Raw genomic sequence first — 26,568 nt, 5'->3', positions numbered from 1 at the left:
CAGCAGTGAGCCCAGTGCCCGGGGCTCATTGAGCGCGAGCCACTATCCGCGAGCCTCAGAGTCCCAAGCCTGTCGATGACTCAGCCCCAACACAGAACCTTGCAGCCAACACACCTGGCAGAAGCCCGACCTAGGGACTCACAAAATAAGGACCATGGGTGACACAAAGGGCCAAATACCCAAAGTCACCTCAGCAGACTTACGAGGCTGCTTAACAAGACTAGTGATTCCAGCAAAGGATCATCTTTTACATAAAAATCAATAAGGAACATTTTACACTATTTTCCATCAACACATAGCCTTTCGTGGCTACTCGCCTCCCACTCTTCCTGGCTACCCACCAGCCTTCGGAACAGCTGGGCACCCGCAGAGCTTGGTCTGGTGCCCCAGGCCATCCTCCTTCCCTGCCAACCCCTCCTCTGAGAGGCAGTGCCTGGAGAACAGAAACATGGCGAGCTAGGGTTCTAGGAGGACCCACCTGAGGAAAGTCAAGTTGGGTCCTGCAATCTTTTCTTCATTATGTGATTTAGGGTGGCAAGGGAACGAGGAACAGTCAGAAATGCAATAACATTTTACAAATAATAAATTTATTTCCAAATCCTGAATTATAACCAAATTACAATTCCCTCTAGGTCTGCTTTGCTGCTTTACACAAGAATTTAAAAAAAAAAAAAAAAGTCATGGTCGTCATTTGTACACCAAGCAGCCTGGGGACAGTGTATTGGATACGATGGGTCCGGCCACCTCTTGCAGCTTTTCAGCTGCTCTGCGGCCCCGGCCCCACGCCTGCACTGAGGAACTCGACTTCCTCTATGGCAGAGCTTGGCCTCAGCAGGAGCTTCCCTGAGGGGCCGTCATGTACACAGATGAAAGCACACAGATGAAAGGGTTTGTCAGCAGGCCTGAGGTGCTCCAGCCACTCAATACCTGGCTCCTAGGGCTCCAGCCTCAGCTCATAGCCCAAAGCGGGCTGGGGTGCGGCGAGGAGTCATGGGTTCCCCTTGCTCTTTCCGACCTGGAGTGTAGATCTTTGTAGATCTGGAGACACAAAAAGAGGGGTTAGGAATCCCACTGCTGCTCACACCAGCCAGGATGCACAGCGGGTCCAGGGGCCTGAGGCCTTGCTTTTTCCAACTGGCGTGTGAGCAGGCTTCGGGGCAGGGTCTTGTCCCCAGACATTTCCACTGCCCCTGAATTCCCCGTCTGTGACTGGGAGCAGGAGAAAGTATCACCTAGTTCTGCTACCCACTAAGGAATGTTGTATCCTTTCATAGATCCGAGGTGAACTATTGGAGTAGCCTTCCATCCACCTCACTAGGCTGCCACCCCAGCTGTGCCACAGACTCTGGCTGGCCTTCGTCCCCAGTTTTTGGGAGGTAATCTCTAAAGCCTGAGGGATTCGAGTGTCTCTGATTCATGGCGGGGAGGAGTGGCATGGGGGTGGGGGGGGGGGCTGAGACCACCATCTGATGATTTGTGCTAATGAGATGACTCAGGACTGGGGGTTGCCTGGCCAGAAAAACCAGCCATGGATTCGAGGGCTGTACTTTGAGCCCAGTCTCTGGGGAGGGAAGGGGAACAAGAGGCTGAATCAACCACATGGGTGCTGATTCAATCTACGTGCCTACGTCTGAAACCTCCAATAAAACTATTGGGCATGGAAGCTCAGAGAGCGTCCCTGTTGGCAGTACTGTGTGAACTGTCACACGGCAGTGTGCCAGCGGGGGAAAGCAGCCCTGGCAGCCCTGAGGACAATGGAAGCTTTGCACACGGGACCCTCCCAAACCTCACGCTATGCATGTCTCCCTTGGCTGGTTATGATTTGTATCCTTTTCCTATAATAAAACTATAACCAGAAGTATGGTACATTCCTGAATTCTGTGAGATGTTCTAGCAAATAATTAAACCTGAGGGAGTCCACAGGGATCCCCAAATCTGTAACAAGTTGATCAGAAGTGCGGGGTGCCCTCAGCTGGTGTCTGAGGGAGGGCAGCATTGCGAGGACTGTCCTTCCCTGTGAAGGTCGACCTAGTTCCGACATCAGCACAAACGCCACACAAGTCCGAGGTGCTCCTCCCCTCTCCATGTGGTTTCCAAGCCCTGGCCTGTCGGTTCAGCTGTGAGACCTACCCTACTACTCCGGTCCGCCTCACGCCCCAAATACAACATGACAACAGTACCTGGACTTACAGAGTCTCATAATTTCCTCTGGAAAGTATGCCCAGAACGCTGCCATGTGCACACACGTGACAACTATCAACTCCTGTCACCAGCTCGCCTCTACACATTCAACTTCTCTTAAATCGTGACCCTGCATGGAGCCTAGCCAGCCCATCCGGCTGGTCCCTGGGACATCTAGGGGCGGGCTCCGTCCCACCCAGGGTCCCAAGGCCAAAGCTCACTTGACACTGCCCAGGGGGCTGCGCTTTTCCTGCTCCTGCCGCCGGGCTCGCAGCTGCTCCTCAGCCAGTGCCATCTCCTCCTCCATGGCAGAGGCTTCCTCTTTGGCCCGCCGGCGGTTCTCCTACAGAAGAGAGAAAGGGACCAGTGGGTGGGAAGGCCTTGTCTGCACCCATCTCCCTGCTGCAAGCCAGGTGCTGTGTAGACCACACCAGCTCCCGTGGGCACGGCCCCGTGGCATCTGCCCCAGCACCAAGGCCAGGGCCTGCTTTTCTCACTGATTCAAGGCAGACATTGGACGATTCCATCCTAACCCTGTCAGCCTCAGCACTCTGCTCAATTCGGTAAGTATTTGTATTTCCTTACCAAGTTCATGACTATGCCAGGAAGTACAGAAAATAGGGAAGATATTATATCTGGCTGGAAAGCCCAGACATAAGGAAGATGTGTGCAGGCCCGGTGTGGGGAGGACCATGCTGAGAAGGGGAGAAGCAAAAGTCCCACAACATTCTGCAGCCCTAAATAATGGATCTAGGCCACTGACGGACACTAAGACTGAGGAGGTGGAGTAGGAGGTAGAGAATTTGTAATGCAGCATTGTCAAAGGTGGGACCACCAGACCTCACGTGCCTCCTGACAGGGTCTAAAAGGAAGTTCACAACACCTCGTGCATTTGTGCATCCTTGCCCCACACAGCTGACCCTGAAACTAATCAAGGCTTTAAATGAATTCCTAGTTCACAGAAAGCACACGGGATCAAGGCACTCATTAACACCCTGAGGAAGCCATCGGCCCAACACAGAACATGGGACATTTCACAATGACCTGGTTTCTCTAGTAAGTCAATGCCATACGGGGTGGGGCCAGAACCTATTATAGAATAAAAGACTTACTACACATAACACATTTCAATATTTGAAATTTCAATGCTAATTCAAGCAAATCAATTATAAAAAGTTATCTCTGAGATAAAAGGTGAGATCTGAATAAGGACTAGAGACTTATGTAACATTAAGGATTAATTCTGGTGTGTAACGTCAGGACGTTACATTTTAATTTTTAAAAAGTCCTTTTAGAGACACATACTCATTTGTGGATGAAAAAACACAATGTCTGAGACATGCTTTAAAATATTCCGGGGAAAAATGGATGTGTATGGAAGGGGGTGAGAGTAACTGGCAGAACGTTGGCAGAACTGGCAGAATGTTAATAATTAGAAGCCAGGTGATGAATTCATGGTAGCTCATTATACTGCTTTTTCCACTTTTATAAATATTTGGGCTTTTCAATAATGGTTTTTTTAAAAGAGGCTTGGCAGACCAAGTAACTGGAGTGGGTGGGGAGAAATCAAACACACCAGCCTAGCTGGGCCACAGTCACGATGTTGGAGAGAGAAATAAAGAGGGGTGAGGGGTAAGGGGAACGTGTCAGGTCAGATGATGATGCGTCTTCAATACCAGGCTGAGGGAAAATGGATCCCACAGGCAAACAGAACCTCCATAAAAGTGCAGGATCCTTACCTGCCGCGACTTTCCTGCCTGTTTCACGCTGTAGAACATGGGGCCCAGCTCCGCCAGCCACTCTCCGTCCACAGCAGTGACACACTGCATGTACTCCTGCGGGCACAAGGGGCACAAAGCGGTGGTCACAGAAGGGCCACGCCTTCAGCTGTCCTTCCCAGACAGGCTCACAGTTAGGAGCTGTGTGGGAAAGACCCTACCCCACAGCCCTGTGAGGCTAAAAGCAGGGAAAAGCCTTAGACACGGGAATTTTAATTCCGTCTCCCATCCAAATTATTCCATGCTTAAGAAAATACTCCCTAGTTAGTATGGAACAGAAAAGGCCCAGCCCCTCAGAAAACCCTTCTCATGATGACACCAAAAGGAGTTGCTTGTCCCAGGCAGCAAATAGGAAACAATCCTGCTGGCACAGCCAAGACCATTGTACTGTAGAGGTTAATTCCGTTTAAGTTTCTCCAAACCCCTCCCACTGAAAACCATCCTCAATTCCCCTCAAAGCAAGACATGTGGTCTAAGCCTCCCAAGCTCAAAGCTCATCCCGGAAAGCAGTGAAGGGGCCTGGCCCAGCCAGGAGGGCCTGTCATGCAGTCCACCTTGCAAAAGACTCACCTTGGTGGTCATGACCAACTCATGATACACTATGTAGTCTGGGGTGTAGCCCATTCCAAAGAGGGAGCTGGTGGGGTGCAGGTGGCAGGGCATCCCTGTGCGGATATTCACGTACTCCCCTATTCCCTAGGGAAGACACACAACAGGCAGCCACATCAGGAAAACGCTGCTCATTTGGGCAGCTACCCTGCTCCTTCCTAGTCTTAACACAGGCTTGCGGGGGTGGGGGGGGGAGCCCAGACCTGCAGAACTGCACAACGAGAAAGGAAGAACTCTGCCCTTTCTCAGTATCAGGCCAGGAAGGGGCCACAGCTCCAACGGGCTCACCTTGAGCTTGGCTGCCTGGTGGAAATAGGCAGCACAGATACACTTTCTGACGATGTCCCAGTCGGTGCCACACGAAGCCAGGCTCATCCGCTGCTGCACCATGATGTCCTTGAGTTGAGCCCGCACCTCCCGGACCTAGAGCAGGACACAGGTGAGCAGGAATGGAGACCTCCCCTTCCTATGCCTTCCACCCCTCACCCTGGCAGCCTGCTCAGCTGCGCCACTGCCCCCACCTTCCGCATGGCCTTGGCATGGATGAAATGATCATTACACCAGATGGTAGAGTAATTATTATTCTTCCACTGCAGGTAAACATTCAGGTAGGTCAAATGATCACTCTCGGGGACAGCAAACTTCTCCCGGATTTGATCACTCTCCTCCTCTCGGCCCTAGGGAGGAAAAGGGGACCTCTCAGCACAGGGGAGTCCAGGCCCACAGAGGAGAGTCTGGAGGTTCTCTTACTATCACCTGCCAATACACAAAACTCCAAGCACACCAGTGAGTGCCTTAACAATATATGAAATATAAAGTAGTTTATAATAAAATATTCTAAAATGGAGGGTTCAGGTACAACCATACTAGAAGACAAAAAATGTCCAAACACTCCCTACGAAGCACTGATCTAGCCTATCCTTTCCCCCAGTACCCCAACCTGCTTAACAGAAAACAGCAAAATCATTCTTTGGAAACTTTAATTCCTATCCCTCCATTCCTTTTTAATGCGGAGAGAAATGACCGCCCTCTCTAATCCTTCCCCGCGCCCATAACTCCCCCTGAGGCTTCTGGGAAGAAAGGAGAGCTGGACGCCGGGCCCCACCTTGGGCCTGTAGAAGATGGCTGGGACCGAGAGCATGGAGACAATGAGCAGGATCTCAGAGCTGCAGCCCATGTCACAGGATACGATGAGCATCTTGGACAGGGCTGGGTCTAGCGGGAACTCCACCATCAGCCGCCCAGTCGAGGTCAGACCGCCTAGGAGAGAAGAGCAAATCCAGACGTTCACCAAGCTGTGCAGGAAGAGGGAGAAAGCCCAGGAGCCCAAGCCCACGGGGCCCTGGCCGGCTTCCGGGGCCGCAGCACCTGTGTTGTCCAGGGCCCCGAGGATCCAGAGCTGGTACATGGAGTTGAGCATGTTGTCCTCCGGCGGCGGGTCCATGAAGTGGAACTGCAGCAGGTCCTGTACCCCCAGGGACTTGAGCAGCAGCACCACATTGGCCAGGTTGGTCCGCTGGATCTCGGGCACCGTGGTGGTGAGCAGCTCGTTCTTGTAGGCGCTCTGGGTGTAGAGCCTGCCAGGGAGAAGACCGAGTCCTGCTGCACCACCCACCACACGGCCTGCTGGGGCTGTCAGGCGCGCCGGGCTGCCTACGCGGGTCACTGCGGCAGACGAGCCACGCTATCTAGGTTCCCACTGCACGTGCACCCCAGAACAGCCAGGACAGACGCAAGTCACAGAGACGAAGGGGAACTGCTCACTTATTCCCTCACTTCCCCCTTTCTCTGAATCGCAAATGTCCACCTATTCAAAACTCAGTCCTGCCGGTTCCCTCTTCTGCTAGTCTCCTACGTGCTTATTTCATTTCTGACACCAGTGCGCCTGGGACTAGAACTATTGCTGGGTTTTATTTGCTTTACAGTTTTCTGCATTCTCTGAATTTCTATAGTGGATACATTATTTTTAAAAATCAGAACAAAAAGATAGAATAATTGGAGAAGTAAACATAAACAAACACGATGATGTGACTTTTTCAGATTGATCCTGAGGGAAGACACACTGTCATTATTAGTCTACTGCAAGTACATTCCATGTCGGTCAGCCTAAAACCCAAGGCCACTCGGCCCTGAGAGCTACCTGGAAAGGCTACTTCTTCCACTCAGCGGCATGTGAGGAGAGGACCAACAAGTGACAGCCTCACCGTCGGTCCCCAGCCTCGGAGATCAGCTCTAGGGCCCGCACCCCTCTGCTGAATCAGTCGACTCCACCCAGCCCAGCCCAGGCCCCACACTCAGCAATCCCAGCGCCGCCCCGGAAAGCAGGCTGGCACAGGGCTCCTACCTGAAACACTGACCTGGGCCCGTCCTGCCGGCTCGCCCCGACCGCTGGTTGGCATTGGCCTGGCTGATGGGGTAGATCTGCAGAGCATCCATGCCAATCCTGGGGTTGAAGACCTACCAGGGGCAGCAAAGAGCTGAGTAAGGACACAGTGAGGGGGGAAAGGACAAGGGAGGCGGCCTTGAGACAAAGCACATCCTAGTTACTACACATTGCACAGCCAAGTGTCTTAGCAATACAGGCAGCCATCCGTGTGGAGCCAGGAACCTCACGAAATTTCCCATTAAGCAGCTGCTCCATGATCTCTGAATTATTTCAATTTCCTACCTCATCAAGTTATCACAAGGATTAAATGAATCAAGAACATAGCAAGTTCGGCACTCAATAAGTGTCAACCTCTTACTGCCACCACCACTTCCATACCCATCCCTTGTCGGAGGCTGACGACCCAGGGCCTGCCTCCCTGAGTCAGCTCTGGGAGAGCGCCCAGGGCCCTGGTGCCTGTGTCTTCCCTTACCTTTAATTTGCAATAACCAGAGTCGATAACAAACATGATGCCGTCGACAGTCAGAGATGTCTCAGCAATGTTGGTGGCAACGATACACTTCCGCACGCCGTCCGGAGCCTACAGCCGGGCAGGACACAGGGAGGGAAGGCTATAGGCAACTCAGGTAGCAAAGAACCCCCAGGGGAAGAACACACCCCACCCTGCCAGAAAAGTAACACGTGCGCTCTCGTACTCCTGTGGGAGAACCCAGAAGGACCCAGAGGTGGGGACCCAGGACAGACGTTCTTGCTGTCATACCTTCTGGAAGATTTTGGCCTGGAGGTCAGAAGGCAGCTGGGAGTAGATGGGCAGCACAGCCAAGGCAGGCGCGTTCTCTAGTTCTTCCAGATGCTCCACAATCTGGTCTGACGTCACCTGAGGACACAGCAACCGTGAGGCACTGGAGCACCAAACTCTCCCACCCAGGACACAGCCACTCATCATGGTCACGGCCAAGGCACACACCTCTATGTCCTCCTGGCCAGGCATGAAGATGAGGATGTCCCCGGGGGCTCCTGACAGGTGCACCTGCAAGGACTGCTTCACTGCGGCCTCCACGTAATCCTCCTGCGGGGTCTGCAACACCAGCCAGGGACACGTCAGAGGGACGTGTCAAGGGAAATGCAGGACAGGCACCCCTCTGGGCACTGGTGGCCCAGTCACCAGTCTGGGGCGAGAGCCAGGGCTTTCAGGCCTGCCACACCTTTAGATGGGCCTGACTGCCCTCCCTGGGCCCCGCATTTCTGCTCCGAAGAAACCATAAAAGCAAACCCAGAGCAGTGCTTTGTCTCCGAGGCCGGAGCTGCAGGCTGCCCCATCTGCCCCACGATACCCACAAGACATTTCCCTACACAGTACCCTGCACCTCCAACTGGCTTGGAGAGCAGTTCAGAAGTAGGAAGCCTCAGTACCTTGCTGAAGAGGATGTCAACAGGGAAGGTACGGCCAGGGATGTGGAAGATGGGAACATTCCCAAAAAAGGCAGCAAATTTCTCTGCATCCATAGTGGCCGACGTGACAATGAGCTTCAGGTCTGAGCGCCGAGCTACCACCTAGGAGAAGAGGTCAGTCAGAGGCTTCCCCATAGGTTTGGGACCCTTGACTTCCATCCTCCAGTCTCAGCAACATGATTCCCAAATGAAACAGAAGCCAGAGCTGACGACCTGGCACACAGATGCGTAACAATCCTGACAACTAAACCCGTGCAGCCACAGCCAAGAGAACCGTGAGTCACTCAGCTGAGCAAGAACAGAGTAAACTATAATCCAAGTCTGAAGCCAGCAACCTGGAGGCCTCTGGGGACACTGTGGCCTGACAGAGACCCCCTCAGCCTCCCCAGGCTAGACCCCAACCCACCTAGAGCCGCGATCACTAAGTACAGGCAGTGTGCTGGTCAAAGGCCCCCCGCAGAGCCTGGACCACAGCCCTCACCTCCCGCAGCAGCCCAAAGAGCACGTCGGTGTTCAGGGAGCGCTCGTGTGCCTCATCCATGATGATGGCACTGTAGTGATCCAGGTCTGCTTCCCGGAGGGACTCTCGGAGCAGGATCCCGTCAGTCATGTATTTGATCAAGGTGTTTTCCGAGGTGCAGTCTTCAAAGCGGATGGCATAACCCACCTGGAGGTGAGAGGGAGATGGCTCAGAAGCTGTGATACCAGCTCGCCACTGGCACACCCCATGCTGGGTCCAGGCCTCAGCAGATCAGCTTACATGGATGGAAGCTACCAGGTTATGAGTACACAGCTCAGCCCTCACGCCCACTCACCTCCTCGCCAAGGTTTCCCCCCATCTCTTCGCTGACTCTCTTGGCCACTGACATGGCTGCCACTCGCCGGGGCTGGGTACACCCAATCATCCCATAGTCCGTGTAACCATCTTCATGCAAGTACTGGGTCAGCTGAGTGGTCTTCCCACTCCCCGTCTCCCCAACCACAATCACGATGCTGTTATCTCTACAAGGGAGACAAGGCAAAGGGTGAATCAGCCAGAGTAAACGACCACCTCCAAGAAGACACTGCCACCTGCTCTCCCCACATCTGGCTATCTGAGGAGCACACCTGCTTAGAGAAAAGGATTTCCCTCAGGAAAAAGCCTTGTACTGAGACACCACCTGAAATGTCTAGAAGATGGTAAGTTTAAACAAGTGAACCATAACAAAACGATGCCTTCTTGCTGATTTCACACAGTGTAGCCGAGGGCACCCAGTCAGAGAAAAAAATTCTTTCCCTTCCTCATCAGATGCAATGCCCAAAGGAAAAGGAGTTACCAAGTAAACGCAGGAGACAAAGGGGATGACAGATTCAGAACTGGAATTCCCAGGCCCTGGAGCGGAATTACCTGATAATAGTGAGGAGTTCTTGCTGCACAGCAAAGATGGGCAGGTACTGCCTCTGCTCCAGAATTGACTTCTTTTTTGCAAATTCACTGCTGGCTTCACTCTTTTTCTTCATGTGATCCGCAAACTTCTGCTCTGTCCTGAGAAGACACGACAGCCTAAGCACCCTGCACGATTTCCCACGTTTTCTTTCCTGTTGGGGCTGCTGCCCTTCTTCCTACACCCAAGAATGAGAACTATTTCAACAAGATGCAATAAATCTTCAAGACACTAGAAAAACCAGTTGATCTGAGAGGCCTCTCATCTCCTCCAGCCTAAGGGAGTGGAACCGCTGTCTCAGAACCCGTCGTCTGTCACACACCAAGCACCCCTGTGAAACAGCTAAATACAGCTCAGAGGAGTTACAGATTAGCAAGTGGGCGAATCCTCTGCCCTACGAAGAGTTCACTCAGCCAGAAGAGTGGCTGAAGTCACCAGATCATTACCTTACACAGAATACCCTTGGGCAACTTCAGCACAACCCTTAAAGAGCTAAAAGGAGGAGTCATGGTTGCAGAGTCAAGCCCAAGGTCAGACCTCCTCTTAACATGATGACTCAGTCTGTAAGACTTCATCTTCAAAGAATTGTGAGAACAGTCTGACTTAATGTTTACCTACAGCTTCTTCTGAAAGCACTCAAATATCTGACACATGTACACATCCCAAGATCTCAAAAGCACTGTGTGGTTTCCCAAGACTCCATGGCAAAAAGATACCAGGCCGGCGCTCCATTAGTCCACACAATGTTCCACCCACTCTCCTCCCAAGACTTTCCCTCCGTCAGACTTACCCCACGCTGTCAAGCTTCCTGTTTCTAATTCCCCAGCCACTCCTAGTCAGCTAACAATTAACACGTAAGGGATTAAAATAACTAGAGAGGAACAAGGGCTGATCAATAGTACCGCCTTCTCACTGGGCACACTTCTCACAGGGGTACAGAGAATTATTTACTCAGATGACAGTTCAGTAGGACTTCAGAGCACGCAAAGGATGAGAACTACAAGGGACATGTGAGTCCAGCCACCTACCCAATGTGGGAATCGTAATAAGCAATTACCCAACACCGGCTTAAATATAAGATGAAGCTGGAAGAAAAGAGACCAGAAGAAAGGGACTAGAAGAGACCAGAAGACTCAGAGTGACATCAGTGTCCTATTCACGAGCCACGAATTCTGTCAGTTCCACTGCGAGGGCCCCAGTCTTTGGAGATGGCCCACTGCTGGCCGAGGTTCCTACCTGTAGTCCACTTTACCATCTTCTGTCAGAGCTTTGTCCGGCTCTTCCTCTTTTTTGACGCCCATTATATCTCCCAGTTTGGTTCCAGCCAGTTCCCAGTGTTTGTGTTGAGCCTGCAGAAAACAAAAGAGGTAAGTCCACTCCGTCCTGTGACACATCTGTGGTCAATAGAAAATGAGTCTCATTTGACAACAGGCTTCCTCTAGCCAGGCAGCGATGGCACCGAGTGTGCGTCCCAGTCGTCAAAGCCCCGGGCCCTGGCTGTCCTAACCGAGGCCCTGCTGGAAGAACGCAATGGCCTCCTCCAAGGGCCGGTTCTTGCTCTGCAAGTGTCCTCTAACTTCCAATAGGAACCCTACCTGTGAGGTCGACTGATTTTTAAAAAGGAGAAGAAAAGAAAATATACACATGCTCCCCAGCCCCAGGTGACAAGAAACCAACCTTCTTGCGTTCCTTTTGCTCCCTGTGCTTCCGCACAGTTTGACTGCCTTTTCGCGCAATGATGGCCAGGTCAGAAGTGGCGTCCTTGACTGGAATCACAGGCTCTGGCTGCAGGAGGTTGAGGACAGAGAGGGTCCCCATTGATCATTAATCTCAACCAGAAGGTCCATTTCACAACAGGCCTAGTAAATGAAAGGGGTGGGCCCTTTCCCCCCTTCCTTTCTTGCTCTTCCCGTTTCCACCTCAGGCCGTTCTGAGCCCTCTTCTCTGGGGCCACGCAGGAAGCTCACCTGCTTGGTGAAGACGATGCGCCCGTCCAGGAAGGGCGGCACCAGGTTGTGCACCATCAGATGCACCTTGGCCGCGCTGTCCTCCTCAAAGTCCTCGTCCACCTCCAGCCGATGGACCACCCCGCTGGTCAGCATGCGGTTGGTCTCCCAGCGCTCGTTATCCTGCACGGACACAACGGAGAACGACACTCACAATGCAGCCGAGAAGTCGTCCAGAAAGGGCGCCAGGCGAATCGATGCATCAATCCTGCAGGAAGGGCCATGGCGGCTACAGGATGTCACAGGACTCTACCCTGCACCTTCTTGGAAGAGTCGCTGATCCCAAATCAGCTGCAGTACTTTTTCCAAAAAGCAGCACTTTCTACCTCCGTCAGAACCTTGACATGGACACACAAATGGTGACTGTCCCCAGCCCTCCTCAGGGACACAAAGAATACAGACCACAGAGCCAGGTCCCACCCTACCAGTTCCCATCAACAGTACCTGGGAAGGAAGTACTACAAAAGAGAGAAGGTATGGGTTGGGTTTTTGTTTAAAAGCTACTGAAAAGTTCCATGCCCACCCCTCCTCTGTCTCCAGAGTTCCAGCTCAATGCGGTCCTTCGGCAATGGGGAGGCGCTGTGATGTCAGCACATGCACACAACCTGCCCCCCACGCCAGCTGAATCTGCTCCAACCCCCTGCAGGCAGCCTCACCTCATTGATCTGTCTCCGCTGGGCTGAAATGCGCTTCTGCTTCTGTTTATGCAGGTGCTGCTCCCGTCTCCTCACATAGTCCTCGGACGAGTAGGCCAGGGGATTGTGGAACTCGTCATATCCCTCATCCATCATGTACCAGTCCCGGTCAGCTTGCTACAGAACAGAGACACCGCAATGAGAACAAGGGACAGAGCAATTTTATGCACAGGACGTGCCAGAAGGGGAGGAGGTGCTTGGTGAGAAGTCACTGGTGCAGAGGAATGAACAGCCCTGGTGAGAGGTGCAGGATGCCACCTGTTCTAAGAGGAGCCATCTCGAGGAGAACTACAGTGGCTGACTTTCTATAGGTGAGATTGTACGGCAGCCATTGTGACAGCACTTCTCAGATTTACCACATGGTGGCACCAACACGTAACTAGAAAAGTTAGGTCTGACTCGCATTAGGTGAGAAGTTTCATCGTGGAGCCTGTGCCTCTGGAAAGAGATTCCAGGGCTTCGGGAGGAACAGGGCTCAGCTTCCCGGAGATTGTGCAGTGTTAACCGCCCTCATCAAAGTCCACAGGAGTCACTCGTCATCCTTGTTTTCTGACACCTCCTATCACTCATTTGCCAATGGATGGCCACCCTCCCTCATTTAGCCCCTCGAAGACGTGAAGTTTTTACCCTCTGGTCATCCTCCCATTGCTGCCGCTCCTCTTCTGTGTCAAAAGAAATTCCTTCTTCGCCATCCTCACGTCTTCCTGAAGGAGAACACACAGCAACAGGTCAGTCCATACGACCCCAGCTCACTCCAGTGGCCACCACCAGACCTGCAAAGCTGCAGAGCTCCAGAAGAGCACAGCTTTGCTCAGCCTCACCAACGTGAGCGGCCCTGCCTCCCTGCCTCTTCCTCCCACCCTGCCTTACCTCGGCCCCTGGACAGACGCGGAGTAGACCCCAGGTGTCTTCTGTCATCCGCCCACTCGTTGTATTTGTAGGATGGGGTTGGCAGAGGTGTGTCGTCTGAGTACTTGCTCCTCACAGACCTGGGGAACAGTATAACTGGCATCACTAAACGGTCCCTAAGCTGAGACATGTTCCCCAGGCACCATCTGCTCTCCCAGCCCAGGTTCCTTTGCCCTCCTCACGTCCACCCATGCCACCCACCAAGAGAAACGGGACTGCTCTGCCCAGAACATCACCTATCGCGATCTCGACTGGAAGACCGATGGCCCCGCTCAGAATCTCGATAGGAAGGTGTTGGGGAGGGCGATTCCCACTGCGAGCGCCGTGAGGAGCCATAGCCACTGTCCTCTTCCTCCCAGGTAGACCTTGAAGGGGTGGCTGCATCTGGGGCCACAAAAGAACATCCATAGGAAACATCTAACTTAACCAGGACATGGTGCTAGAACTATTAGCCAAGTCAATTTCCCAAGTTTATTTTACTATTTATAAATTCTGTACCTATTTGTAATGGATAAGATAGTTCTGACAGTTTTTAAAGGTATCTGAATTGTGATGGTCCAGTTTTCATCTGTATTTATAACATTTCAGGAATATCCAGTTTATCTCTGCAAGCATACCCCTTTAGAACAGAAGTAATTCTTTTTAATAAATCCTTCTTCTGCTCCCCAGCTCCCTATTCTTTCCTGCTATTTGGAAAACTGGCTATTCAGTAAACTGGCTCGTCACCTTAAAGGAGGATATCCATCTTGAAAGAGAGGTCCAGGGCCTTCCCACCTGACTCAGAACCAACTACTCCAAGTTCATGGTGGAATCAGGAACTCTGACTCCCCACAGCAATCCCACTGCCTTTTATACACTTGACCCCTCACCAGCCAACGGCTCAGTCTACCTTTAGGTCGGTGTCGCGGACTCTCCGGTTCATTTCTTCTGCTGCGCTCTGACCCCCCATCTCGCTCCGATCTGCTGCTGTGCCTGCTTCTATCCCGCTCATCTGTCATGAATCGCACACAGCGCTTAGAAAACATGTGTCCCGTCCCAGTTTCCACCCATCTTCACCCTAGAGAAAGGACAGGCCTTCCCACTCACTCACAGGTGCAACCTGCACTGCTCTAATGCGATCCATGGGCTCCTGACACTCACATATCCCCATTCTTTCAAGGGGAAAAAATAGTTACTGGCTAGCAAGTTTCAAACTCACAGTAACAGTTAGTTTCCTGCAAGAATTCAAAAAAGAATAGTTACAAGTCTATAGTGAATAGCTGTTTAATAGCTGCTAGTCTATAAGCTATAAAACTTAATACTGAGCAAGGCCAGTGTTGGATTTTATGCCTGGCTTTGCTCCATAGCACTGTCCTTTCTCTATCACCAACACTACTGTAAACTCTGGTTTCCTGGACATATTACCCATTATCAACTTTACCACCAAGTTTCATAATAAAACAAGGACCACACACTCAAGCAAAGCAGCTATGTTGCAAGTAAGTCCCTAAACTGCCTGCTATTCCCAGCCAACAGGGTCAAAACCAACCAGAACGACATTATACAAATAGGGCTCCCCCTTTTAATGGGCGTCACAAAAACTGCTGTAACAGGAAAGAGGCTAGCATTTTAATTCAAATGTTTAAAGGGCTGCAGGAACTACGCTGGGCAGTTTACCTCTGTCTCTCTTGCGGTCACCGTCTCGATCCCGCGATCTCTCCTTTTTCCGATCCTTTTCTTCTTTGGAGGAGGCATAGACACCATGTTCCCGCCTCTCCCGCTCTCTCTGCCGACTACGTTCCCAGAACTCCTCACTCACACCACCAGGATGGGATGGAGTCTCTACCCGAGCAGATCGATAATGTCTGCAACAGGGAGGGCAACTGGTAAAGGGACTCTTCATAGGAGAAAACCCCTGCCCCCAAACCTTTAGCTGTGCCAAACAAGTGACCCATCCTTTTCCATTTTATCCCCCCGGTACTGCAAGCATACATATGGCAACAACCCAAAGCATTTCTAATCTCCAGTATCTACTCTTTAATCTCCTTTGAATGTTCCCACAAATCTGAAGAAAATACAATTCCTATTTACACTCAGTATTAAAGAACCATAATACAATCATAAAGCTCTCCATGTCCAACAAGAAAACTGAGCGATAAACGTGGGACATTATTTTCTGGCCTCCATTTTCATTCCCTTTGGGTCCAACCACCCGAAAGCCTTTACCTGTCTTTTCGGCTGCTTCGGCCAGCCTGGTCATTGCTCTCCTCCTCAGCATCCTTCTGGTCATCCTTGCTCTCTTCCCAGTCCTTGTAGGAAGAGACTCTGGACTTCTTCTTGTCCTCCCCATCATCTTTCTCCTCTCGCTCCCTCCGTTTCAGGGAAGCCAACAAGTCCAGTCCCAGCAAGGAAGGGCGGGGAGCAGGGGCCTTGAACACATGCTGCTCGCTGGCTGCACTTTTGGTCTTGCAAATAAGACCGCCAACCTGAGTGTCCAGATCAGTGCCTTCCAATCTATGGATCGAGGTCTCCTCACTGGTGTCCTCCATGACAGGTTCCGGGACTTCTCCAGAAGGAAGACAAACCATTTTGTATTGGACATAAGAGGGAGAGGGCTTGGTTTTGCTGTATCCCAAGATAACTATAGTTGTAGGTATCTTTAGGGGGTTAGCCTCCCCCTTAAAACCAGGATTTCTTTAGCACCTCTTGCTAAGACCTTTCCATCAAGTCACTGATAATCTCAAAAGACCCTCCTACTCCCACTGCAACACATCAGAGATATATACACACACACACACGCCACATCTACCCCAAACACCAGGACCCAAGCAAGTATCATCCTCCCGTCTCACTGTGGCACACTTACTAAAACATGATGGCATCTATGAAGGGAGCATAGGGGAAACACCATTAGATTTGAAGTCAGAAACCTCAACTGGAATTCAGGCTCTTGACATTTTCTACTTGTATGACTGTAAGCAAATAACTTAATCTTTGGTTGGGCATAATTTCTCTATCTGTAAAACGGAAATCCTTTCTGCTATCTCTGATCCATGGGGTTATTGTGAGAATCAAACAAGAAAGTGTATGTGAAACATCTTTGAAACCATAAAGAGTTGCATAAATGTAATTGTTACATTGTATTATTTGCTGTGCTCCTATATATTGAATTGGGTCCCTCACCATTTTTTTACACAAGTTCTTCTACTTCTCACTCCCTTTAACTACAGATACAGCAGAGATATTGGGGTATAAGTGTACGTACCATCCATATGATCCATACTTTAGTGGTTTTGTGGGGTCTGGGGGGGGGGACCAGTTATGTTTTGTAGAAAAGAATTAACCTCACAGCAGTCGAAATCTGTTTAATAACAATCCATGTTCACCAAAAATACTGATGAGAAGCACTAGGTTAAAAAATGGATTTCCTAGCACTTACAACAAATTCCTCTTTACTTCCTATTTCACAGCATCCACTTATAAAGATACACCATTCTGGGTGCTTGGATAATTCCCCTCATTCCAACAAGTCAGTGAAGCAAAGGAACTGTCAAGAGGTAGTATACCACCAGAATCCAGAATGTTCTGCCCAGCTCTAATTAACATGCACAGCTCAGTAGAGGAATATTGCCAAACAGACTGGACATATATTATGGACAAAGGAACAAGAGCTGCATTTTGAAAAATGCCATTAGGCAGACAGAAGGGAAAGCTGCATATTGGTGACATCTGTACACATTTGAGAAAATCTAAACAGGAAGTTAGAGATATACAGGCTCTGCTCAGATGCAGTCTGAACTAGAATTTACACCCCTAGAATGCCATTCTATGCAGGAGAGAGAGCCTTGCCTGTCTGTACTCAGTGCCTAGCAGAATAAACATTGAATAACGTTTGAATAAATGGATGAATGAATGTAAACTGATTAAAGGAAAACAGGAAGTGAAACATTTCTAGAGACAGCAAGGGACGATTGCAGCAGCACAGGTCAAGGAGTCAGACAGCAGGATTTAACTACATAGCTGCTGAGAACAAATAAGGAGTTAAGGAGTTGGATTCTGGAGAAGAATTAATGGCAAAGAAGCTACAAAGGGTTACGAAAAAAACAATGAAGAAAGTAACTGGATTTACTCCTTCAACAAATATTGAGCAGCGTCTGTGAGCCAATCGCTGTTATGGGCAACAGGGATTGAACAGAGAACAAAACAGACAAAAATCCGCACCCTTTGGAGTTAACATTCTAGTAGAGGAGATCAGCTGATAGATACCGCCGTGACAGAGAGGAGGAAGACACAAGGAACCCTACTGGGCTCGGCGTCCGTCGGCGAGTGGCCTAACGCGGAGGCCTTAAGGAAGGGTACACGGTTGACCCCCGAGTAGCATCCCTGGACCTCAGTGAGGCCGCGCCGGGCAGCAGGATCTGACCTGAACAAACAGAAAAGCCAGGCCAGGCCAGACCTGCGCAGCATCCCTAGGATGAGTAAGGCAAGTTGGGTGGCAGGAACCAGACTTCCCAAACCAGGGCCCGAACCTGAGCGAGGGACCGATATCTGCTGCCTGGAGCCGCCACGATTGGCGAACGGCAGGTCAGGAAGGGAAAAGGACACTCACCTCACCAAGCCCGACTCTCGGGACCTCCTGTCCCAGATTCTGGGGCGCCGGCGCCACTAGCTCTTCCTCAGCGCTCCTTAGAGAGCCAAAATCCACACCTTGAAAGCCGCCATTACTGTCCCATAATACCTTGTGCGGCTCCTTCTATCCTTCCAAAGAGAGACCATAGAGAGCAACCCGGAAAATGCTGGTTCCTGGCTCCAAGTATGGGACATAACGCGACCGGTTCCTCAAGGCTAGAGTGCCTTACTCTGGGACTCTGATCAAAGTCACTTCCGAGTCTCGTTGCGACCAATCACACTTAGCCTAAGAGACCTGGCCCCGCCTCTACTCTGAACGGGAGGGAAAGGGAAAAGGAGGAGGTCTGTCATCTTTAATAAGGGCGGAAGTGACCCAAGGCTTCCGGTTAGAGCTCGATAAAGGGGACAGTGACTAGAACAACTTCTGCTTTATTGGGCTGTTGGGCGGGGACGCTGGCGCGTTTCCCTACTGCGCCTGTGCGTTTTCCGTTTCCGTTTCCGTCTCCTGCAGCCGGCCGCCAGGGTTGCTGGGCCGCAGTCTCTCGGTTCCTTTGGATTCGCGTCGCTGTGGTGTTTCCGGCGGAAGAAAGGAGCCGCCAGTGTCCCGACGCTGGAAAAGGGGACGGGTTGCTGACAGTCCTGAAGTTGAAGAGAGCGAGGCGACTTGCACAAAGAGAGTAAGTATCGCCTTCCCTAGTAGTTTTGGGCCAGCAGGAACCCAACCTCAGACATCATTAAAAATTTGCCAGTGACCCTTGAGGAACGACAGGTTCGAACAGCGCTGTTTGAACCCGCGTTTGTCAAGGGTCCACTGTATTTTTGATGAATTGTTGGGAATCCGCGTACAATGGCGGGCCGACTTAAGTTATCCGCGATTTTTCGACTCCGCGGGTCATAGGTGCCCGACTCCCACGTTTGTTACGGGTCAACGATATCGAATGTTTTGGAAAAATAAAGACACACATTCCGATGTAAGTAAAAGTCACCTGTCCACACGCAGAGATAGCCACTGATGGTGTCTGGGGACATTCATTCCCAGTTATTTTACTTTGTAAAAATGTACATTTGCATTATAATTAGGTTCTGCACCTAAACTATAGAGTGTGGGATCACACTGTGTTATAACTTTTTTCTTTATCTTGAGAACTATTCATTATCTGAAATGTACATTTCTGACATAGTAAGTGGTTGTGCATTGTAGGACGGTACTATCTTTTATTTCACCAATGCCCTATTAAGTAGCCATTTAAATTGATTTCCAGTTTTTCACCATTATAAATGTGAGGAATATCCTTTGTATGTAAATCTTTGTGCATACGTCTAGTTACTAAGAAATAACTCTCAGAACTGAAAATTTTGGCTAAAGAGTATTTCAGCTTTCTTTCAAGAAAAGGTTTGTTTATCTACATTCCAGCAGAGACTGTGAATGCCTGCCCTTCATTCACGTTCTTGCCATTATTGTTTAATCTTTGCCAATTTAATGGCATTTAAAAATATACCTTTTAATTTGCTGTTCTTTCCTTACTAGTAAAGCTTAACTTGCCAAATATATTTATTGTCCATTTGTACCTCTTTTGTGACTTCTCTTTTAGTATCCTTTGCTGTAGACATTCTATTAAGTGTGGTCTCAGTTTCCCTCCTCCTTCCAACATTTATCCAGTCCCTCTCCATCCGTTGACAGCTTTGCCCTCCCCTCATGTCTTCCTCTTAGTAACAAACAGGAGTTGCTGTTTGTTTGAATTCTAGTGGTGAGACAGCTCCATCTTCTCTTTGATTTTCATCAGTAATTTGTTCTGCCACTCACATTTGATGAGTGCTAGTAATCAGCTTCCCTATTTAAAGTATCACCTATTACTGGAACGGTTTCATTTCCTATATGAATTTTTATCAATTCACATCTTAAACTGTGACTTGTCACCAAAAAAAAAAAAAAAGTAGAGAAAAAAAATCCTCCCTTTTCAAAGCATTAGCCAACTTTGGAACTGAATTTGAAATATTAAGTATCTTAATGGGTCTCTTGTGGATGGACTAAAAAATAAAGCTTGATCAAAAAGTTTCTCAACTTTCAAATAGCATATTGGGGCTGCTGGTTAGCTCAGTTGGTTAGAGCGCGGTGCTCTTAACAACAAGGTTGCCAGTTCAATCCCCACATGGGCCACTGTGAGCTATGCCCTCCACAACTAGATTGAAACAACTACTTTTCTCGGAGCTGATGGGTCCTGGAAAAACACACTTAAAAGTAAATAAAAGTTAAAAATAAGTAAAATAGGAACTAATTGTAGTAGAAGGAATGCTAGACTAGAAATTTGGTGATCTGGATTCTATTTCTTGTTCTTGTAGCTAGAAGAGTAACTATATGCAAACTAGTCTGTAAAATGAGGGGGTTGGATTAGGCCCATTCTAACTCAGTATTTTATGATTTGTGTGTGTGTGTGTGTGTGTGTGTGTGTGTGTATGTGTATGTGGTTTTCCACACTCTTAATTGATCTGTTTGCCATGTGATGAGGTGCACCTAGTAAGATGCACCAAGAATCGTAAAGCCAGGATTCATGATAATACAAATGTTCATCAATAAAGGACTGTGTAAAAAGTATGGTACATGCATGAAATAGTATGCCGCTGTGACAAAGAATGTGTAAGTTTTCTGTGTGTGGATATGGGACAATCTTCGTATGTTAGGTTAAAAGTGCAAAGTGCAGAAGAGTGGGTAAAGACATCATATGTGTGCTGGACATCTGTCATTTGCCCCTCTAAAGCCACTCTTCCTCCTCCTCTAGACTGCTCTGGGACCAGACGGCTTGTCTACCTCTGCAGCTCCCTAATCCTTTGTTTCCAGGTGGAGTCAGCCAGTGGAGAGCAGAGGGAGGGAGGGAGGAAAGTGGCTGCACCCCTTACTGCTTGCGGGCTGACCTCCTATACAGCAGCCTTCTCCACTCTGCAGTCTCCACCACACAATTCTGGTGACTGCTCCCTCCCATTCTCCTTCAGGCCTAGGGGTGGGAACAGTGCCCCACTGTTACTAGCCCCGGACTATAGCACTGAACCCTGTAGTTTTCCTATACCCTGCCTTAATAAAAATCCCTTCAAATAACCAAATTTGAGGATTTCATCTCTTTCCTACTGGAACATTGACTGATAGAAAAGCCTATTTGGGGGGTAAAAGAAGGAGAAAACATAGGAATGCATATTTATATTTTCTAGGGAATGCATCACAAAATTCTGGAAGGTACATGAGAAACTAATGGAAGTAGTTACCTGGTATGTGGGGAGAAATGGGGCCGTGGGAACTAGGCCAGTCAGGTACGTTAGAGGGATGGAGGGTAAGACAGGAACAGGGGGTTTTCACAGTATGTCTTTCTATATTGTTGCTTTTTAAACGAGTGGACTTACTTGTCACCCCTTTGTGCATTTAGTGTGTTCCTTTTACTTTTTTAATATTGTCTTATAGGAAACTCTTTTTTCCTCTGGGGGGAAAAAAAACATTATCACCTACTCCAAAAATTAACATTTTTTTAAAAATTAGGACTCATGTACTTAATCTCCCTTTAAACATTGCAACTTTATTTCAGGACTGACAGTGAGGATTAATATTTGGATGATTTCAAGATGAGCTTCCTGTTGCCCAAGCTGACCAGCAAAAAAGAAGTTGACCAGGTGATAAAAAGCACTGCAGAGAAAGTGTTGGTTCTCAGGTTTGGGAGAGACGAGGATTCTGTCTGTCTGCAGCTAGATGATATCGTGAGTGAATTTTTTAAACAAATGGTTTTTATTAAAAATCTCTGCATTCTCACTTCAACATCTGCAAAGTGCATGAAAGGGCGCAGGCAGGGCCTGGGGATACAGCTGATCATTTGTTAGCACGCCTTCACTAAGTGCTGAATCCCTAAATCTGTGATTGTGCTGAGTCTGTCCTGGATGTCCATCTCCACTAGCAACTATGAGAGTTCCACTTCACCAACAAGGCAGTAGAAGACTGGAAACGTTACTAACAGGAGGCTATGAACATTAACTTACTCAGTGCTCACACAGCGGGATCACGACTATTCCTATTCCCAAGGGGGAGATGAATGCCAGCAAGGTCACATGACCTCCTGCAGGCGCAGACCCTCTGAATCGTAGAGCTCGAATTGAACTTTGTTTTCTCTGCCTGCAGATAGGCTTTACTCGTGTGCTGCTCCAGTGTGTGCCTGACAATAATCTCTGACTTCACAACTCATCTTCACACTCTGATGCGTAGGGAGGGCCAGATGGGACAGAGTAGGTTGATTTTTGTCTCTGTTTATTATGGGAGAGACTTACCCCAGGACTAAGGCCTCCTCTACCATTTCTGTTGCTGATACCAACTATGTGGATGGAGGGTAAGAATCCTCATGACTGTGATTAAGTATGAGTGTGTGATGTGTTACCCTGGGGGGAAAAACAGCCAGGGGATTAAACCCTCAGCTCTCGGGGAGAGGGACTCTCACTAGAGGTTAAGAGTACAGACTCTGACGCCAAATTGCCTGCATTCAAACCCCAGCCTATTGCTTACTAGCTGTGTGACCAGGGCAAATTACCTACGTGGGCCTTGGTTTCTTTACCTATGAAATGGGAACTATAATAATGCATAGCTCATAGGGATGTTGTAAGGCTTAAATGAATTAAAAGTGTAAAGCACTTAGGACAGTTAGCACATAATAGTGCCATGTAAGTGTTTGCTTTTTTTTTTTTTTTTAACATAGTTATCATTTATGGGGGATTGGAAGGAGAGAGGTTTGGGAGGATTTCTATAGTACATATTTATGAGTTGTTTTTTGTTTAAGTGAGCATGGATTTTATAAATGCATAAAAATTTTATAAGAACTTTATAATAAGAAATAGAAAAGAAATAAAACAATAAAGATTTTTAAATTTTTTTTAAACAAAAGGAAATGAAGGAATATATTCACACAATTTACCCAGGGCCCTCTCATAGCCTTACCGACAGTGTTTCAGTCTCTGAATGATAAGGTTACACTGTGTCTAATGTAGAACTTAAAGAGGCTAGGTTCTTGGCCCAGGAATTTTTTCAAACAGAATACTCAATCCTATTAAAAAGTTTCACAGAAGAAATATTAGCTTTCTATTGTATTGTAACCTCCATCTCTCTCTTCATTTGCAGCTTTCTAAGACCTCTTCTGACTTGAGTAAAATGGCTGCTATATATCTGGTAGATGTGGACCAAACTCCAGTTTATACACACTATTTTGACATCAGTTATATTCCATCTACTGTATTTTTCTTCAATGGGCAGCATATGAAAGTGGATTATGGGTAAGTTAGGTTGACATGAATTTATTGCAGTCTAAAAAGTTTCCTTTAAGCAGTTTCGGTAACTCACCTATTTGCATTCAGTGGTGGCAGTGAATCTTGTATTGGTACTGTTTCCTCGGTTGATGCATTTTCTAATTTTCTTATGTGAAACTTGGTGCAAAATGAGTGTTTTGGTCTGATTGACAAATTGTAATTTCCTACTTAAGTATGAAAGAATAGTACGGTTGTGAAGCACTAACCACCCTTCAGTCTAGAAAATATAGAACCATTTTCTTAAAAGTTTTCCAGGAATTTCATTTAAAATAAAATATGTCATTGTTCTTAAGCTTTTGGGACTAGTAGGTTGCGTTTATAAAAGTATTACTTCTGGCAAACTAACACATGCTTCTCTCTTGCCAAGTTTCCCATCTTCTTCCACTCAGAGTATTTTGAAGTTATTCTTCAACAAAGCCTGTCAAAAATAAGTAACATGAAATCCCTTTAATGCCTTCCACTGCCTCCAGTCAGCATCTCAGTACTTCACATTTATTTTTGAATGTATCCATAATTCTTATCATTTCTCGCTGTGATTGAGGTGTCCACTTGTCTGGGTCTGTGGACATGCTTTGTCATTATCAATGTGAAAGTGCATAAAATGTGTGTTTTAAGTGTTCTAAAGCTATTTATTGTCCTAGAATACAGTTGATATAAATATTAATTTGGTGCAATCTTTTTAAAGGGCGATTTATGACACTACATACCAAACACCTTGAAAGTGTATGAACTTTTTTGCCCAGCAATTGCATTTCCAGGAATTTGTCTAAATGAAAATAATCCTGAAAGTGGGCGAAGTTGGCCGCTTGGATATTAATATGTTAGTTGAACATTACAATATAGTATGTGTGATATGATTCTCATTATTGTGAAAAAAGAAATGTACACACAAACACACATCGATATACATACAGACACACAGACATGTTATTAGAAGGATATACACCAAAATGTGGCCTCACTGGTGATTTTTTTTTTTTTTTACTAAAAAATTTTTGTAATAAGCATACTTCGTGTTTGAAATAGTAAACAAAACAAAAAATTAATACCCTCTACTCAAAAGTAGAAGTGACTGGAACTTGAAGACCATGACTAGTCAATGAGCATTGCATAGTGCCAAAAACAACAAAATGAGGCCCACACCAGCACTCAGGGAATTCTACTTGATTGTGAGTTGAGAAGAGATTAAAATAGATTGTGAGCAGGAGCTTTTCATATGCTCGGGCTTCTACGCTGTCCCAGTGGTGCACAGCACTGGTTTTAGTCCTATGTCAAACGGGCCCCATGATCACAAATGGAAAAATCAGTGTTGGACCTTGTGTCTGAAGTCTCCCTGACAGAAGAAAGTAATGGAGCTACTACTCGTTTTGTTAATCCAGTAATTCTGAAAAGTTCTGAGCAAGCTTGTTTTTCTTCTATGCTATCTAGGTCTCCAGATCACACTAAGTTTGTGGGAAGTTTCAAAACCAAACAAGACTTCATAGATTTGATTGAAGTGATTTATCGAGGAGCAATGAGGGGAAAACTTATTGTCCAAAGTCCTATTGATCCCAAGAATATCCCCAAATATGACCTTCTCTATCAAGACATTTAGCATATTCCTCCTGTCAGAGTTGAAGAGAAAGACACATCACAAAGCAGTACCCGAACACAGCTGTGCTGTTTTTCTGGAGTCCTTCGGAAATATGCTGTGTCCCAGTGGATGAGAGGTTTGACTTGCTGGCCCCAAACAGAAATGCCGGCCCCAAACAGAAGACCCTGCTGGGACGTGAGGATCTGGGAAACCTAAGTGTTCACTCCCTGCAGATCTCAGAGCTGTCAAGTCAATCGTGATCAATTTCCTCAGCATGTTTTGTTTCACTTCTATTTATATTATGCTTTTCTTTATCCCTTAACATAATACAGAATTCTCTTCGACATTGGCTAGTACGATTTGATTTAACTATGTTTATTGGATACACAGTAAAATGGAAAGTCAATTACCAAAAACACTTATTTTCTACCCTAGATGTGTATACACACACACCCCTCCCCCATCCACAACCTTGCCCGTTCCTCAACTCATATTTATATTCCTCATGCTCTCTTACCTCCAGTCCTAATTGTCCCCGTTTCTCTTGGAATGAATAAATCTCCACTAATAGCAGGCAAGTTTGTTTTATTTTGGAGACTTTCTGACTCAGACTTTGAAACGTTGTCATGGTTTGCAAATGTACTAGCTTTTGTGCTATTAAATTGCCCAAGAAGGGAGACTTGTGCTCCCAATTTGAGCTAAACAAAAAATTAAGTACCCTTAGTCAATTGGAGCAGAACTCTCCCAGAAGTCAGAGTTCCATCTCTTCCTGAGACAGAAGATTGTCCTTCAAGGGCTCATGACTAGAAAGAGTTGTTAGAAAGAATAGGGGGTGCTTTGCCTACTTGGAAAAAATCTGCCTTTTACCAGGAGTCAAATGCAAACTGTCAGACTCCTCCATTTCACAAAGGTAAGGGTCTTGCTATTAAGGGTCTTCCAGAAGAAAAGTTCCAGGACCCTTGAAAACAGGAAGCTCTTCTAACTGAACTCTTTTCTGCTCTAAGCCTTCAGTACACTGACCCATCACCAGTATACCTTCTTATCGTACCAAAATATGGCTCCTCATGGTGTAAAATGCCACCTGATGTCACTATTCTCACCAGTCTGGCCTTCACTATGAAGTTCTAACATGTACTCCAGATCCATCAATAATTTTCAACAGGTTAGAGCTAGTGAACCAATGAAGGACTTAGACCTATATTCTAGAATCTATGAAAGAGTTAATAGCCAGAAACTGAAAAATAATGCAAACATATTTTAAAAAGCCTCTTGGAATACAGTTAAACCTTTTTCTTCTGGCAGTATCTTCAGCACTGTTTTCTTGAAGAATAAGCCACCCGTTTTCTTGAAGAATTATCTGATTACATTAAGTGGTTTCTGGGTCACCACTCAGGAGGAAAATAATAGGAGAAAACCTTTGGCATTTTCTGGATTCACTTCGCCTTCCTCCCCAGCAGCACCTCCTGCCTGCCCCCTCAGCTTTCAGCGACAGTGCACTCTAGCTCTGAAACTCCCTGCTCTGTCCAGCCCCAGTGCCTTCTTCCCCCTGGGGTCCTCTCCTGAAGTGCCCTCCCTTTTCTGCACGAGTACCTCCTGCTCTCAGTTAAGTCTCAGACATTTCC

The 26,568-nt window shown here is 47.8% G+C and overlaps 3 protein-coding genes across 6 annotated transcripts in view; 2 read left to right on the top strand and 1 right to left on the bottom strand.

The window, feature by feature from the left end:
• Positions 1–1,591, top strand: part of PMFBP1 (polyamine modulated factor 1 binding protein 1) — a 384,114-nt gene extending 382,523 nt beyond the window's left edge. Inside the window, exon 43 of the transcript XR_016022045.1 lies at positions 1,275–1,591. The gene's annotated coding sequence lies outside the window, so the exon portion shown is untranslated. The remainder of the gene's footprint in view (positions 1–1,274) is intronic.
• DHX38 (DEAH-box helicase 38) lies at positions 571–18,284 on the bottom strand. Of its 3 annotated transcripts, none has more exons than XM_019757074.3 (27): positions 18,029–18,284; positions 15,646–15,982; positions 15,097–15,284; positions 14,330–14,431; positions 13,677–13,824; positions 13,402–13,520; positions 13,159–13,235; positions 12,493–12,648; positions 11,798–11,959; positions 11,508–11,615; positions 11,067–11,179; positions 9,794–9,931; positions 9,222–9,408; positions 8,888–9,073; positions 8,368–8,508; positions 7,922–8,032; positions 7,715–7,831; positions 7,427–7,534; positions 6,913–7,025; positions 5,937–6,145; positions 5,674–5,828; positions 5,090–5,245; positions 4,857–4,991; positions 4,530–4,655; positions 3,921–4,016; positions 2,403–2,524; positions 571–1,038 (listed from the first exon to the last, which is right to left on the bottom strand). In XM_019757074.3, exons 2-27 carry the CDS (start codon positions 15,966–15,968, stop codon positions 954–956), a joined length of 3,681 nt encoding a protein of 1,226 aa, XP_019612633.2. In that variant the 5' UTR covers positions 15,969–15,982; positions 18,029–18,284; the 3' UTR covers positions 571–953. The 3 variants fall into 3 exon arrangements, with proteins under 3 accessions (XP_019612633.2, XP_019612641.2, XP_088656387.1); XM_019757082.3 differs by having other exon boundaries at positions 15,646–15,985; positions 18,029–18,203; XM_088800261.1 differs by lacking the exon at positions 18,029–18,284 and having other exon boundaries at positions 15,646–16,022.
• A 97-nt stretch (positions 18,285–18,381) lies between these two features.
• TXNL4B (thioredoxin like 4B) lies at positions 18,382–25,290 on the top strand. 2 transcript variants are annotated; one of them, XM_074314647.2, is made up of 4 exons: positions 18,382–18,725; positions 21,618–21,702; positions 23,189–23,340; positions 24,802–25,290. In XM_074314647.2, exons 2-4 carry the CDS (start codon positions 21,655–21,657, stop codon positions 24,965–24,967), a joined length of 366 nt encoding a protein of 121 aa, XP_074170748.1. In that variant the 5' UTR covers positions 18,382–18,725; positions 21,618–21,654; the 3' UTR covers positions 24,968–25,290. The 2 variants fall into 2 exon arrangements, with proteins under 2 accessions (XP_074170748.1, XP_019612764.1); XM_019757205.3 differs by having other exon boundaries at positions 18,436–18,725; positions 21,618–21,786.
• Positions 25,291–26,568: the final 1,278 nt, after the last annotated feature.

This window comes from Rhinolophus sinicus, chromosome 8 (genome assembly GCF_057876585.1).
Source record: "Rhinolophus sinicus isolate RSI-liver-muscle chromosome 8, RSI-T2T, whole genome shotgun sequence".
Classification (NCBI taxonomy): domain Eukaryota; kingdom Metazoa; phylum Chordata; class Mammalia; order Chiroptera; family Rhinolophidae; genus Rhinolophus; species Rhinolophus sinicus.
This window is presented reverse-complemented; position numbering and strand designations above follow the sequence as displayed.